This window comes from Caretta caretta, chromosome 11 (assembly GCF_965140235.1).
Source record: "Caretta caretta isolate rCarCar2 chromosome 11, rCarCar1.hap1, whole genome shotgun sequence".
Classification (NCBI taxonomy): Eukaryota; Metazoa; Chordata; order Testudines; family Cheloniidae; genus Caretta; species Caretta caretta.
In genome coordinates, this window is record NC_134216.1 from 18,207,817 (window position 1) to 18,223,617 (window position 15,801).

Below are 15,801 nucleotides of genomic sequence, written 5' to 3' on the forward strand. Positions count from 1 at the left end.
TGTTCTAAATTGGGGACACAGAGTGCAGGGACACAAAGAAACAGTTTAAAAGAAAATGCACATTCATAGTTTGCCAGGCTGATTTGCTAAAATGACAGAAACACAAGTTTGTTGGAGTCTTTTAGGAAACAAAACAGTTTACAAAATAATATAGTTCAGAAAGGACGAGCCAAGAACTACTCTCTGAAACGCCAATTTATGGTCAGTTTTTCTGCCAATTACAGCTCAAGAGAGGTTGAAGTTAGGGCTGTCAAGCGATTAAAAAAATTAATCGCAATTAATCGCACTGTTAATAATAGAATACCATTTATTTACGTATTTAATTTAAATAAATTAAATAAATATTTAAATTTAATTTAAATAAATATTTAAATCTTCATTTAATCTTCAAGATAATATAGCAATTTTCCCTTCTAAAGTACCTCGTTATATTGTTGATCACTTACTCAAATGAGTAGTCTCATTAGAGCCAATGGGATTACTCACTTACATTAATAGTGTTCAGTGAGACCTGCAATGATTTGCTACAATTTTGTAAAGACTTGTACATACCCCCACAAGGAAACAGGCAAATCCTGCTATAAATTACACCAGAGTAAATTTGGAGTAACTACTCCAGTGTAAGTGAGAGCACAAATTTATCTGATATAGTCTGACTGCTGTGAAACACCTATTGCAAGACTTTTCCCTACCTAAACATCATCCCACTGGCTTTTTGGCAAATTGAATGCACTGACACAGTGCCTAACAGGGTATATAATGAAGCCCTTGGTAATTACTATTCACAAAACATTTGCTTTGATAGCAGCAGAGGTGTTGCAACACAATTAAGGTTTCAGAAAAAACGTAGCGATGCACCTGAATGCAATCTGTATAAATGTTTTACTTTAAACTCGCCAGTTCATGGATACTGTTTTAGTTTTTTTTCTCCTCATGTACTGAGTATGATGTCTTTCATATACTGGAATCAATTTTATCAGCATTCTTCAGGTTCATTAGAATAGTCACTGAACCGCGATGACACCATGTGGAATAAAACAAGACTGTCGATATCAGTCAAATTACTCTCTGGCTTAGTTAAAATACAAAGTGCCTAAAATGCGATTTTAAAATCTGTCAGAAATACACAATTTTTTTCTACATTCATCAACTGTGTATATGTAAGAGTTACTGCTATAAACAGAAATGTAGTTCATACAAAACACAATAACTAAAATGCTCACAGGGATTTGTTCTGTTCTCTACCAGTTTCAGATATTTGTATTGTATCCTGAGCATTAAGGTAATTCACAGCCTTAAAGACATATCCTAGACAGTTCTGTAGAGCTTAATCCCGGAAATGCCATTTGTTGTGCTTATTACCAGGCTAAGTCTCATTGAAATTACTCCTGATAGTAAATAATGCTCGGTATTTTCTTTATTTCACACACAAAATCATAAAGGCTACACATTCATCATATATAAGAAAGCAGTTGTGAAGAAATAGCCACACTGGATGCATAACCGTAGCAATATCTGATCAATGTGATCACTACATGTTGACTGGTACTGTAGATGTTAAGTCTGCTTCTGCTCTGTACTGGGCACATTTGGAGTTCTGGTGTGATTTACCCTTAATTTTCCTGTCCTACAAGATCCAAAACTTGCTTGCCTTACTCAAGTAAGCAGTTCTATTAACTTTAATAGTACTACTCAAGTGGATATGACAAGCAGAATTTGACTCAAAGTAACTATGAACCACTAATGTTTCAGATAGTATTCTTTTTATATTGCAAGCCCTCAGGATAGAGACTTTATCTGACATGTTTGCATGGTGCCTGGCACAAGGGAGTCCAGTTCCCAGTTTAGGGCCTCCCCAATGGCTGCTGTAATACAAACAAGAGAGAACAGTCTTAATTCCACAAGTGCTCGTTTTATTTTATTTTTTTTAACTTTCACCAGACTGATTTACTCTTACTTATTTTTAATTCTGTCTGTCTCTTGTTTATAAGGATGTTCACATTTTGTACTTTCCAGAGAAAAAGTTGTATTTCTAAAACATTTTTCTTGCTTTTGCTCCTGCAGCACAGCCTCGCTATCTCTCCAGGTCACATCAAGAAGATCTTTCAGTAGTAAAGGTACATAGCCCAAAGAAAGAGAACCGTTATAATCCTTGGGGTGCTGTTTGCATTGCTGGCAGTAAGGATATTGTGTTAAAACTATTACTTTGCAGGGAACTGAAACTCAGCAGTAAAAATGTGCTCCAAGCCAAAGCGGGGAATCGGAGGTCTATGCCCAAGAGAAATATGGGCTTTTTTTTCAGCAAAGCTGACCAGATCATTTTTATGTTGAAGGAGTGCAAAAAGGTAAGATGTAGGATTTTAGCTCTCTTATAACCCATTAAAAGAGGCCATGGGTAGTAAGAAGAGGAAAAAATGAGAGTTAAATGATGGAACTAATTAATTTGGAAAACAACTAGTATGTATGTATGCTAACTCCTATTTCCATAAACGTTGCAAGGACTTCCATTTTATTTTTCAGATTGACTGAGGGAACATGTGCGTAAGCTACACTAACTCAGCAGACTGCTGAAAAGTCGTCGCCAAAACAGATTTTATTGGGTCGGTCATTATGAAGACCTTTCTTTTGTGTCAGAGTAACAGCCGTGTTAGTCTGTATTCGCAAAAAGAAAAGGAGTACTTGTGGCACCTTAGAGACTAACCAATTTATTTGAAAGCTTATGCTCAAATAAATTGGTTAGTCTCTAAGGTGCCACAAGTCCTCCTGTTCTTTTTTCTTTTGCGTGTCTTCATTTCTGTACTCATTTCTCTTTCCAGTTCTGTATCTTTGTCTCTTTTTCTCATTTGTCTTCCATGGCTACCCTTTCTGCAGGAGAAGCAATCTGAACCTCAGGTATTCTGGCAGCGGGAAGCGTGTCAGGTTAAAATAACTCTGGTGATAGTGGGCCAAATTCTCTGCTGGCACAACTCCAAAGATGTCATTGGAGTAAAGCCAGCAAGGTATTTGGTCCAGTGTTGTCTCTATATCAGCTGCAACTAAGCCTGCAACACTGGGGCAACTGATCTGAAGTGTTAGTAGACATCCGGGCTGGCTTTCATTTACCCACATGGAGCTGGAATAATATCTAGCCCCAGCTCAAACACCTTCCTAGCTACATGTGTTTTTCCTCTTCTCTCTTATCATTCCTACTAGATGATACATTGCAGCTCTTCACAGACCTTTTTTTAGCCCTTATGTTCATAAAGACTTTATTGTGCAAGAAGCTGAATTATCATTTGCAAGGTGTTAAGCTGCGTCAGCTTCCAATGAAGGCAATGGAAGTTGAGGATGCTCAAAATCTCAAAGCATCGGGCCCTATGTTTGTATCAGCTGCTCCATTGTTGGCCACTGTGTCCCTCTGAACTATTACTGAATACTGTGTCTGTTTCTCCTTAATGTGCCATTGGTAGGTGCTGCTAATAAGATGAATCATTGTACCCAGCAAAAGACCAGTGAATTCAAGCAGCATATGTGTAGCATCAAATGTGAAGGTGCTTATAGATGAGTATTGTATATTGCCAGTTTGTAACACACACAGTGAAATTAAAAATGAATTATGTGAGAGGCAGCCAGGCAGTTTAAAAGACAATGAACCAGTCCTGCAGTTATTATTTAACATTAATATTACAATAGTGCCTAGAAGCTTCAGAAAAGATAGTAAGGTATGTAGTCCCTGCCATGAAGAACATGTATCAGGCTTTTGTGAACTGGTTATAGAACCACATGTGATTTTGCTAATTATTTTTTTAAAATAGACATGAAAACATGATGCAGCTGTTAATTAATAATCAGTCTTAGCTACTAGTTCTGTAATACTGCACATTGTCTCTATGCAGAGATGATCTATTGCTAGCTATACTCTCTTAGTATGGCTTTTGCAACTGTGAAGGCTGTGGAATCAGTCTTTTAAGCCCAGCTACTCTACTAAAGACTAAATTACTGTGTAATGTTACACATTATGGCAGTGTGTGCACAAGATGATGAAATGTTTGCCTGACTCTGAGTTTCCCTGCTTTTTTCTAATTGTGTCACTAAACCTTTATGTCCTTAACACGTTTTTGTCTGTTTAATTATACAAATACACTGCTTGGTTATGTCTGTGATTTATATTACATTACTGGATTTAGTTACCAATGATGATTTGAAAACCAGCCTACGCAGAATCACAGCTGTTCAGAATTTTTGCACCTGCACGGGAAGTGTTATTAGGGAATAATGTCATTTTAATGTGCATAGGAAATATGTGGGCTTACTATTCACGGTATACGTTCCAGCGTCTAGCTCCAACTGTCAGTGTCTGGATCGGCAGTGCTTCCAATCATCACCACCACTCATTGAAAAATCAAAGTCATGAATCAACATGGACCCGCTTAAGTAATTTTAGAATTAATATTGAAAACATAGAGCTGAAGAGTGTCTTTTTAAAAAACACACCTTCCTTGATATAAAACAGACCGTCTAACTCGTATTATAAAATGGAGTCAGTACAATCTATGGTGCTGACAAAATGCTTTTACAGCATCCTTTAGAAAGTGGAGAGGGGAATGGTATTAATATCTGGGGAATCCAATTTAGAGATTGGCCATGTTGGAAATGTTATAGGCAGTATGTACTTGATTTTTTTATTGGCTCTGTGTTTCTAAATTCCTCATGAAAATGGAGATGAAATAGGGCCATCAGGGACCATAAACTATTAGACTTTTCAGCTATTTACTATCTGCTGATAAAAGCAGAGAAACATTTCTATAACTTAATAAATTTTGAAAAAATCTGTACCGTATTTGCTCATGCCAGATTTGTGCTCTGTATTGTTCTATCTATGGCTAGTCTGCCTTGCAATCAGCTGCGAGGCGTATGAACATCTGCTCATTGTGCCTAACCTTACTGCAGCTGAAAGGGGTAACAAGGGGTTCCTTTCAGATCCCGGAAATTGAATATGAGCCTCATCAGAATTTTTGTAAGATTCTTTTTCACTGAAGGTTATCAAGGCCACACATATATATGAGAGGGCAAAGAAATAACAATAAAACAAATGCAGCAGACCCTGATCCAAACCCTGGTGAACTCAAAGGAAAGACTTCAGTGGGCTTTGGATCAGCCCCCAGTAAATTCCTAGCCAAGTCTACAAGATTTCTAATGCTTCACTTTTTTAAAAATAGACTCTTACAATATATAAAATATTTAATATGTGTTTGGATTTTGTAGCTGTATGTACAGGGGTGTGTGTGTGTGTGTGTATGTATGTATTATATATGTATCTCTCAAAAAGAAAAGGAGTACTTGTGGCACCTTAGAGACTAACCAATTTATTTGAGCATGAGCTTTCGTGAGCTACAGCTCACTTCATCAGATGATGACTAACAGACTAACACGGCTGTTCCTCTGAAACCTGTCATATGTATCTCTGTATATGAGAGTAATCACATGATGGCTTACAGGTTTTTATTGGCATGAGTAGGAAATAATAGATTAATGCATAAATGATAAAACAGGTGATCCACAGAAATGCCAATAAAACCTGTGTATACTATTGTGCGCCATCATGTATTTTTATGCCACCTATTTAACAGAAAAGATAGAAACTGTGAATAAGTTTTTAAAAAATTATATTGCTTAAGCTAGGTTGAGTCCAACTGTCCAGGCTGAAGAGAAAGGAAAAAGTTATAACTAATATTGTTAAATATATCTTCTGTGAATCAAAGCTCGGTGATTGTAAAGCTCAATATGTTGCACCCCACTAGTGTTAATAATAGATGCTCAGTATAGCTAAAAAGCTCCCCAATTGAATAAGAGGGGTCTCTAGTCCAACTATGCTGGGAAATATCCTGCTCTTAAGCTAACTATGACATTTGTCGAGAAACAAAAAAGGGAATAATGAAGAGTGGGTAGGTAGGAACTTCTGATTTTGTATTTGTGGGCTCTGATTCTTCAGTCTTTGGATATAAATTGGTCTGCATTACCAGGGCATGCCACCATGAGAAGTCCATTAACATCAACTGGTCTGTTCACAGTGGTAAGCACTATTCAGTGCTACTGTTTGCAGTTGTGGGTCATTAGATCTTAAGTCAAAGCCACATTCATGGCAATTAAGAACTAGGCAAGAACTGAGGAGTCTTGCTGTCTCTTGTTAGCTATTCTGTTTTGTAGAAAATCTTCATAAATTTGATACTTTTCCAGGTGATCATTCAGCCAGTGTATTAGCTCATTACAAGGTGTTACTCTTCTACACACAGAGATGTGCCCTTAATCGTGGCTGGGTGTGGATTTTGCCATCTGTGCATCACTTGTTTGTCACATGCACAGCATAGCTAAAGTAACCCATATTTTCTGTGGATGAGACAGATATTGTAAATGTTATGATTGAATTTAACTGATTCCTTTCATACAATAATATACAAACATAACTGTTCATTTGTTAAGACTGAAATATGTATGATAGACCCAACTTGCAGCTCAAATATTACACACATTGCAGGGTCACTGGAAACTTTAAAATATAGAGCTGGGCATTTTTTATCTCCTCCTAAGCAGAATATGATCCAAAAATTCTGAATGTGTCCCAACCTCTCCGATGTTTTGGGATATTTATTATTTGTGATTTGTTTCATCACATTATTTTAACCAGTTTTCAGTTCCCTGAACATTAAACTGAAAATATAATTAGATCATTTTTAACAACTTGTCTCCAATTATGTACTTGTCACAAACCTCTCCTTTACCTCATATAAAGTCCTAGTAGGCTGTCAGAATGATATCTGCTTTTCTTCCTGGCACAATAAGCAGGAAGCCAATGGAAAGAAAAATCAGAGAAACAGAGAGCTATTTCTTTGCATATAGGTTGTAGCAGAGCAGGGCCATTGGGGAAAAGGTTCTCTCAAGATCAACCAGCGGTGGGCCCCATGGATACTGGATTCTCATTGGTGACTGCAAATAGTAGATAGCTCTTTTGTGCAGCACAAAAAAAGCATAACAAAATCCAATGGTTGAAAGTTGAAGTTAGATAAAGTCAGACTAGAAATAAGGTGCAGATTTTTAACAGTGAGGGTAATTAATTATTGGAACAGCTTACCTAGGGATCCAGGGAATTCTCCATCTCTTGTAGTCTTAAAATCAAGACTGGACATCTTTCTAAACAATGTGCTATCACCCAAACAGAAGTTATGGGCTTGATTCAGAAATTACTGGGAGAGGATTTTTTGCCCTGTTTTATGTAGGAGATCAAAATAGATGAACATTAGTGGTTCCTTCTGGCCTTAAAAACTATGACCCTACTTATTCTCTAAAGAAAATCCCTGGGGTAAAGATTTGTTCCAGTGCTTAACTACCCTGAGAGTTAGGAAGTGTTTCCTAATGTCCAACCTAAATCTCCCTCACTGCAATTTAAGTCCATTGCTTCTTGTCCTGTCCTCAGTGATTAAAGAAAACAATTTATCACCCTCCTTTTTATAACAACTTTTCACATATTTGAAGACTATTATCATGTCCCCCCTCACTCTTCTCCAGAGTAAACAAACCCAATTTTTTCATTCTCCTCACAGGTCATGTTTTCTAGACCTCTCATCATTTTTGTCACTCTCCTCCAGACTTTCTCCAAATTGTCCACATCCTTCCTGAAAGTTGCACCCAGAACTGGACATAGTATGCCTGTTGGGATCTTATCAGTGCTGAGTAGAGTGGAAGAATTACTTCTTGTGGCTTGTTTACAGCAATCCTGCTAATATAGGACTTTATTATGTTTACTTACCCAAAAACACAACCATAAATACTTTATAACGTGATAATGTCATGACAATGCCAGGGAGTCATAGATTTTTACAACCCCAATGGATGATTATGCTCATCTAAGCTTACATCCTACATAACACGGGCCATAGAATGTTACCATGTTACCAAATGATTCCTGTATCAAGCCTATAACTTCTGGTTGAGCTACAGAATATATTTTAGAAAGATGTCCAGTCTTCCTTAAAGACTTCAAGTGACAGCAAAGCCATCACACATCCCTTGGAAAGGGTTTCCAGTGTTTAATTAACCTCACTTGACAAGAGATCTAGATCACTCTGTGGAACTGACATGTCATTATTTACCACTCCACCAATTTTTGTGTCCTCTGCAAATTTTACCACCAATGATTTTACATTTTCTTCCAGATCAGTGTTAGGGATCTTAGATAACACAGAAAATGACTTCATTTGTTGACGGTTCCCCATTTACAATAACTTTTTTGAGATCTATCACTTAACCATCTTTTAATCTATTTAATATGAGTTACACTGATTTTGTATAGAACTGAATGCTGGGTGGTACAAAGGCAAATACCTTATATAAGTCTAATATGTATAAGTATATTATGGCAACACATTTAGCTTTTCCTATCTCTATCTGAAAAGATATGTCATTCTGTGTGACCTCAGCGGTGACAATCTGTCTCAAGAAAGAGGTTTTCATTTTGAGAAATAAGCTGGTATCATGCTCACAAATCTGAACCTGCCAAAGTATTCTATCATCCACTCAGGTCTTATATACTGAGTGATCAGCATGCCAAGTAGTTGTATATATGCCTCTGAAACTATTTAGGAAATGAGATATTAAAGATCATTCAAATCGTGTTTTCTTTGTTTCATTGTCTCCTGAATCACTCTGTCTCCTAGCTTTCCACTTTAAATATACTCCTTTACATCCTGCGATCTCAAGTGCATTTCCATGTGGGAGCTGCTAACACCTTCTCTTGGCCTAACACTAAATAGCTTTTTTTAGCTTAGATCACGCTGTATGGGAAACATTTTTGTTTTATGAAACTAAAGGGATTTTTCTGCCTGATCTTTCATAGCATCTCAGTCTGAGTCACTGAGGGTACATCTACCCAAAACAAAAACCTCAGAGCAGCAAGTCTGAGAGCCCAGATCAACTGATTTGGGTTCATGGGGCTTGAGCTGCCGGGCAAAAAATAGCAATGTAGGTGTTCCTGCTTGGGCTGGAGCCCAAGTGCACCAGTGGCGGTGGGAGTAAGGCTCTTAGTGCTGTGTGATTTCACAGGGAGCTCTGGGATACAAACTCCCTTTTACATTTTAAAAAGTCAAAACAGAACTATATAATAATAATAATAATTGCATTGTGCCTCAGTTTCCCATTTGTAAAATGGGAACAATAGTACTTCCCTGCCTCACAGGGATATTGTGAGAAGAGATACAGTAAAGACTGCGAAGTGCTCAAATAAAAGTGGTGTGCTGGACAGACTAAAACTCAGTGGCTGATATGGCTTAGAAGCTCATAAATTTAAATCTTTTTGGAAAGACCCAGTTTCTGAGGATACCCACCATATTTGCAAGGTCTCCTGATAGAATTAGAAAATAATTGTAATTTTTTCATTATAATTTACCAGACACACAATGTACCCATCCACCCTTTCCCATGATGATGAAAAAACAAAATAAACAAAGAAAAAACACTAATGATATTTTATTAGAGGAGAATTTTGTGATGTTGATTACATGCTTCAATTTATCACGCCATCTCTATCACAGCATCTTTAGAAAAAGTAGAATCCAACAGGTAAGTTATATTGCATTAAGCAGCAACTATACATGAATGATTGCAAAGATGTTCCGTATCCATTTCTATTCACCTGTATACCTAATCATTGTTGCAAGAGGTTTTTCTTGTCTTCAGAGAGGAAGTGAACACTGTAGTGGAAAGTGTGAAATCTTCTGAACTAAACTCTGTAGGTCAAATTTTAACATCAGTTATAAAACTACAACCCCATTGAAATCAACAGGATTGCATAAGTTTAACACAAAGCAGAGTTTGGCTCACTAAACAGAAGAAAAATGATAGCCTGCTATTGTTTTTGTTTCGTGCTCTGCTATGGAACGCTTCAAAATTTCAGTAGGCATTGCTTTTCATCTGTCTGTATTTCTGGATTCTTTGATTACACAGTTATTTCATGTTTAATTGTTTTAGTACATTTATTGAATTCCTTCTGAATTATGGCTGGAAGCTGAAGACAGATAAATTCAAATCAGGCAAAAAAAAAATTTTAACAGTGAGAGTGACTAACTACTGGAGCAAACTATCCAAGTAAGTGGTAGATTCTCGATCTCTTGATGTCTTCAGATAAAGACTGGAGGCCTTTCTAGAAGGCTTTAACCAAGTTACTGGACTCAGTACAGGAGTAACTGGATGAAATTTAATGGCCTGGGATATATATATAGGCAGTCAGAATAGACAATTTAATGGTTCCTTATAGCTTCATAATCGATGAATCTATAAATATGTGCAGGGCTCTTCTCCCTCAGTATTTTTTTCTTATGCTTTTTAATCCTTTGTGTCTTTAATTTGTCTCTCACTAAACAAAAAGTCAGCAAGTTTGGACAGTTGGGACTGGATCTGCCAAACACTGACCACTTGGGTTTGATCCAACGCCTGTTGAAATCAATGGGCTGATTTCAGTGGACCTTGGCTCAGCCAAGTGGTACAAGTCTCAAAAAACAGTATTTAGACCACATAGAACTGTTTGCTAGCTGCTGCTAAGAAATTCAAGTGAGTGAAGAAGAATCTTCGAAGAGGTCAATACACACACACACACACACATTCACCAATGTGTATTTAATTCAATTACTTACAAGAGTAGGTAGAGCTACAAATGGAGGCATGCCAATAAAGGGCTGAATCCTTCTCACTTTACTCAAAAAATAGCTCAATTCCTTCAAAATATATGCATGAGTAAGGTGGTCAGAAATAGTGCAAAAAGAGTCAAAGAAGTTCTGTGTAGGCAAGTGCCACCCTGGTGAGACACACCTGTGGCTAAGCATGCTTGAACATGAATAATACGCCATATAACTTGAGCGCTCACATGACTTTCCAACTTTCCTCAGAGGGCGGGGGCATCAACTAGCAGAAGGACATACCTTACAAAACTCAGAAGTCAAATTTCCCTATTGGCACACGGACACACAGAAAAACAATTGCTACTGCTTTTCAGGATGGTAAAAGAACAAGAGCCATTATGAGCGTATGAGGCAAGGGCTATTTATAATAGCAATAAATAACCTGCAGGGCCCCCTTTCTCCCCAGGGTGGAGGAAAAATCATTTCATACATAATCTTTCAAGATTAAATACAACAGGAAATTAGAGATGTTCCTAGCAGGAAAACCTGACACCCGAGGAGTTGTCTTTGTAATATACAGCTGCAATTGACCCTCCTGCATGACTATAATATGATGATTCTCTGCCAGTTCTAGGAGCTACAGAGGGAAATCACAGAGATAACCAGATCACCCATCCAACAATACAAATGTTAAAGCTATGGCAATGTTCTTTTGCTTAATATTGATGCCATCATGTAACATTAGATGTCTTGCTTTAGAAGGCATGACCAATAATCCCATCCCATTAGTTTGGTTTTAGTTAAAGCATAGGAGTTACCCAAAGGCAAATTAAAAATAAGTATTTAAAAAGCAAAATATATTTGCCATTTTGCCTGTATACATCCCTAGCTTGAAGACATGCTGATTGTTGTTTCATATTGAGGCTTATTTATTTTACAAAGCATTTTATAAGGCATACTACACTCATACTAAAAATTTCTTAGATATGTGAACTAAATACTGAAGGGAATCTCTGAGGATTCCATAAAACCAAGGCATGCCAGAAATGTCTGGGTAATAAGTCCAGATGTATGCAGGAAGATTAATTTTAGTCACCTGTTTCTGAAGGTAACACCTCAAGAAAAAAAATTTATAAGGCTTTTCAACTGAAGAGCTCTGTTTAGATCTAGAGTCCTATGCTGTGCTGGGCTAAGGAGCTTCTGGGGCCCTCAAAAGCGCTCCAAAGAGGATAACTGAGATTTCTTTCTAAGGCCCACTGAAGCTGGGTTTAAATTTTCATTGCTTTTTACAGGCTGAGGCTTTTCTGAAAAGCGGAAGAAGAGCCAAAATATACAAACACAAAAAATGCTCTGGCAAAAAAACCCAATAATTTTCTCCCATTTTCAAATCGTCATCTTTCTCTCTCCAGAATATTGTGTGTGAATAATGTTTTGTGTCGCTCTGTTGACACTAAGCAAAGTTCAATCCTGGTTTAAGTGGGTGTTGATTTTTATGAATATGTACTGCAGCCCTTTGTGGCCTTTAGTTGCAAAAAGGAAACACTGCCAGTGTAGACTTTGCAGCTTCTTTTTGCTCTGGTAGCCTGTCACATAAACTGGAGTTTGTGTATTTAAAGAACACTGGTCAATACTTATTTAGATGCCAAAGTATGGAGTTAGGAGCCTAACTTTAGGCACCCATTTTTGAAAGAAATGTGCACTATAACTAGTCCATAGGGTGAAATTCTCGCTGATGTGCTGTGTCAAACCATAATTACTTTGTTAATCTTTACTGAATCTTCTGCAATTGTCACATGCATTGACAATGGGAACTCCACATTGTCAGCCAGTGCAGAAGACACAGTGGGAATCATCACTGTGACTGGGTGCACTGCAGATTGGAAAAAGGAACTTTGTCCATACTGTTCATGCCAAAACCATTACATATCCACACTTCAAATCCTTACAGCTAGCTACTGCAAATATGCAGGTGCTAATTTTTTGTTAAAATTACATGTAGATGATGAAAAACGCTTAGTCATCACATCAACAGTAGATGCTGCTAAAAAACAATTTGCATGTGTGTTTGCATAGGGTACAGTAGTTAGATTACATAGTTATCCACCTATCATTTGGCTAACCCAGGCCCAATCTCTTCAGGGGTTATGCAACCTCAACTCCTAATGATGTTAATGAGAGTTGAGGGTGCTCAACTCCTGAAAGATCAGACCCCAGTTTTGTTATGGTGAAAAACAAGTATAACATAAGCATCAAATACTAGAAACTCTTCCTAGTGTGAATAATGAGTTGAGTGGGAAACAAAAGATTTGCAAATTCAATGCTGGTTGCAATTACAGATCATCTCACATGATCCTTCAAAGAGAAACAAATAGAGCCCTTAGCATCTTAAATGAAATGATGACGTGGAACCATTTTCATGGGGGGAGGTTGGTTTGAGTTCGGGCTGCAAGTTTGTGACCATAAACTGAATAAAAATAAAATGAAAATTTATTGGCATCTTGAATTTTTGTCCTTTTCACTGCTATAACATCACGGCTTCATCGCAAAGGCTCTGCAGTCTTCTGTCAGAGTGAAAAACAGGTAAGTTTACTTACATGTATTCCCTGTGTGCAGAATGTACAGCAGCTGCATTGTTGTAACGCCAGAGAACTATCACCGATGACAAAACGTCCAGGATAGCATCAAACTGAAAAGGATACAGAGTCAATTGCTTTTGTGGGTTATTAAGGTGTACTTTAGTTAAAGCAACGCATCTGTAATCATGCTGCAAGGCACAAAGCAGCTCCAACTAATCATTTTAATGAAAGTAGGATTTACATTCATTTAAATGATCTTTAGTCTTTTTACTGTGTATCATTACACCACGGTGTATATCAGACAGACTTCACCCAGTCAATCAAGGAAAGAGCTTTGTCACCAGCATGCAGAGTTACTTGGATAAAAAAATAATTCTTGCAATAATGTGGTCACCACAATATTTACAATACTAATATATTTCTTGTATGAAGTCTAAAAGAAAAAGGGCACCTGTCTTTCAGTGACTTTGCAAAGGAATTTCATCTAATTTCACTGTACGCCACATCTTTAGCAAAATCTTCACATTTGCAACACTTAAAAACATGAATTTTTTTTACAGGTTTCTGATACAGTGCCATCTCAGCTCAATACTGGCCCATTAAGCATTTCCTTACTCTCTGATTTGAGTTAATTTATCTTTCTTCTCTATGCCCAGAATAATTCACACACCCAACTCAAATTTTTCACAGAAACAGTCCCACTTTCAAGTTCACAAAAAAAATACAAAATGTTTGACTTTCATGTTGTTTTTCATTTAATTGGGAATGTTTTCTCTGCAGATAATCTCTATTGAGAATATATTAGTGTTCAACTGCAAATTGAAAAATAGTAGCAATTTTTAGAGACCAAAGATCACATCCTGGCTCCAGTGATGTCAATGGGAGTTTTGACATTGACTTCGATAGGGACAGGATTTCACAATTGAAGTTGGGACCTCAGATCTACACCTGCATGGGGGATAAATATGCTGCAGGACCTTGAAATGGAAAATTGGTTCTGGTTTGTAATACCTCTCCCTCTTAGCTTTTTCTATAACGTCCATCAGCATAAGATATGGTTTAGCATTGATATGGATGCCTTCATCTGCTGAGATTGAAAGCAGACCACCCCAACACTTTTACCTATTACTTCAGGTTTAAACAATGATCTTTCCGGTGAGTCACTGATTTTCTTTTACTGCACCTTGATGCACTCCTTGGCTAAGAAAAATTACAGTGAGAGTTCAGGTATTGCATGCAACATAACATCTCACTGTGAAACATATTTAAATTGTAAGATTACTTACAGCAAATCCAAATGATGATGCACTGTACCTCATTATGGAGACAGCTAAAAGAAAGAAAATATTATTTAGCATAATTTAAAACGTCTTTTGGGTATTTTCTTTCATCTAAGAGGAGAGTTGCACTTTGAAAAGAAGAAAAATGCACATGTACATAGAAAACAAGTTACAGCATTAATTACCTGCAAAACCAGCTTGCAGGAATAGGCCGTGCTTCTTTCAATTCGCATACAAAGACATAGGGGAGGCCTACGGCGAAGGCACAACATGCTATAGGGTACGGTGTGGTGAGCCAGTAAGTGGTCCTCTTTCTTCCAAGATGGCACTGGGCCAATGCCCAAGTATGACATTCAGGGGCGCTGTGCTGCTGGGAGTGCTGCCCTTCAGATGAGGTTGTGACCAAAGCTGTGCAGGAACCAGAATTTCTGTCCCATAGAAACTTTTGCATTTGCATTTTTTTTAGTTCCAAATCAGAGTGAAAAGCCCCAAATGCACAAATTTTGGCAATAAATCTATTTTAGAAGAACCAAAATAGAATTTTTCCAAAATTTCTGGGCTGGTGGGTAAGCTAGCTTCCCAGCTGGCTGCTGGACCAGCTTGTTGTCAGAAAAACCATGAAGCCAGCCAACCTAGCAGGGCACCCAAGGAACCAGGGAGCTGGCCAAGTGGGAAACTAGTTGCCCTGCTCCCTGGACAGTCTGAGGAGTCCAGGAGTCCCCAGCCACCCAGCTCCTGGGTACCTAGGGACCTCAGAAAGCTGGGCAACCCATCCACCAGCATGCTGGTTGGTGGGGAGACTAGTAGAAAAACCACGCAGGCAAGTTTCCATCAAAAGTTGGTGGGTCCCTGTGAAAAGTGTTGATTCCATTGAATCAGCATTTGCTGTGGAAAACTTTTTTTGGAAAATTTTACCCCAGTTCTAGTTCTGACCACCTGCAGCCTTTAAAGATCACATGATGCTTGTTTCAAGCACAGGCATGTCTGTTAACTCTTGTATCCTGGCCACATTGCAATTTAGGTATTTATATTCTGCCTGATTCCATTCAGTCTGCAGTGGCATTTCCTCACTTTCTGATGTAGAAACTGCTGGGTACTGACAGCAGGGTTGCCAACTTTCTAATTGCAGAAAACCGAACACCCTTGTCTCCCCCTTTCCCCCACCCCTTCTCCAAGGCCCCACCTCTGCTCACACCATCCCTCCCCTCAATCGCTCACTCTCCTGCACCCTTGTTCACTTGCTCATTTTCACCAGGCTGTGGCAGGGGATTGGGGTACAGGAGCGGGTGAGGCCTCCAG

At 38.1% G+C, this 15,801-nt stretch overlaps 1 protein-coding gene across 1 annotated transcript in view; it reads right to left on the reverse strand.

The window, feature by feature from the left end:
- The window catches only part of TMEM163 (transmembrane protein 163), a 159,782-nt gene that overhangs the window by 63,413 nt on the left and 80,568 nt on the right, over positions 1–15,801 (reverse strand). The window contains exons 3-4 of the mRNA XM_048869220.1: positions 14,509–14,552; positions 13,241–13,332 (exon numbers count right to left, since the gene is read on the reverse strand). Coding sequence (XP_048725177.1) covers positions 13,241–13,332; positions 14,509–14,552 — 136 coding nt within the window. The remainder of the gene's footprint in view (positions 1–13,240; positions 13,333–14,508; positions 14,553–15,801) is intronic.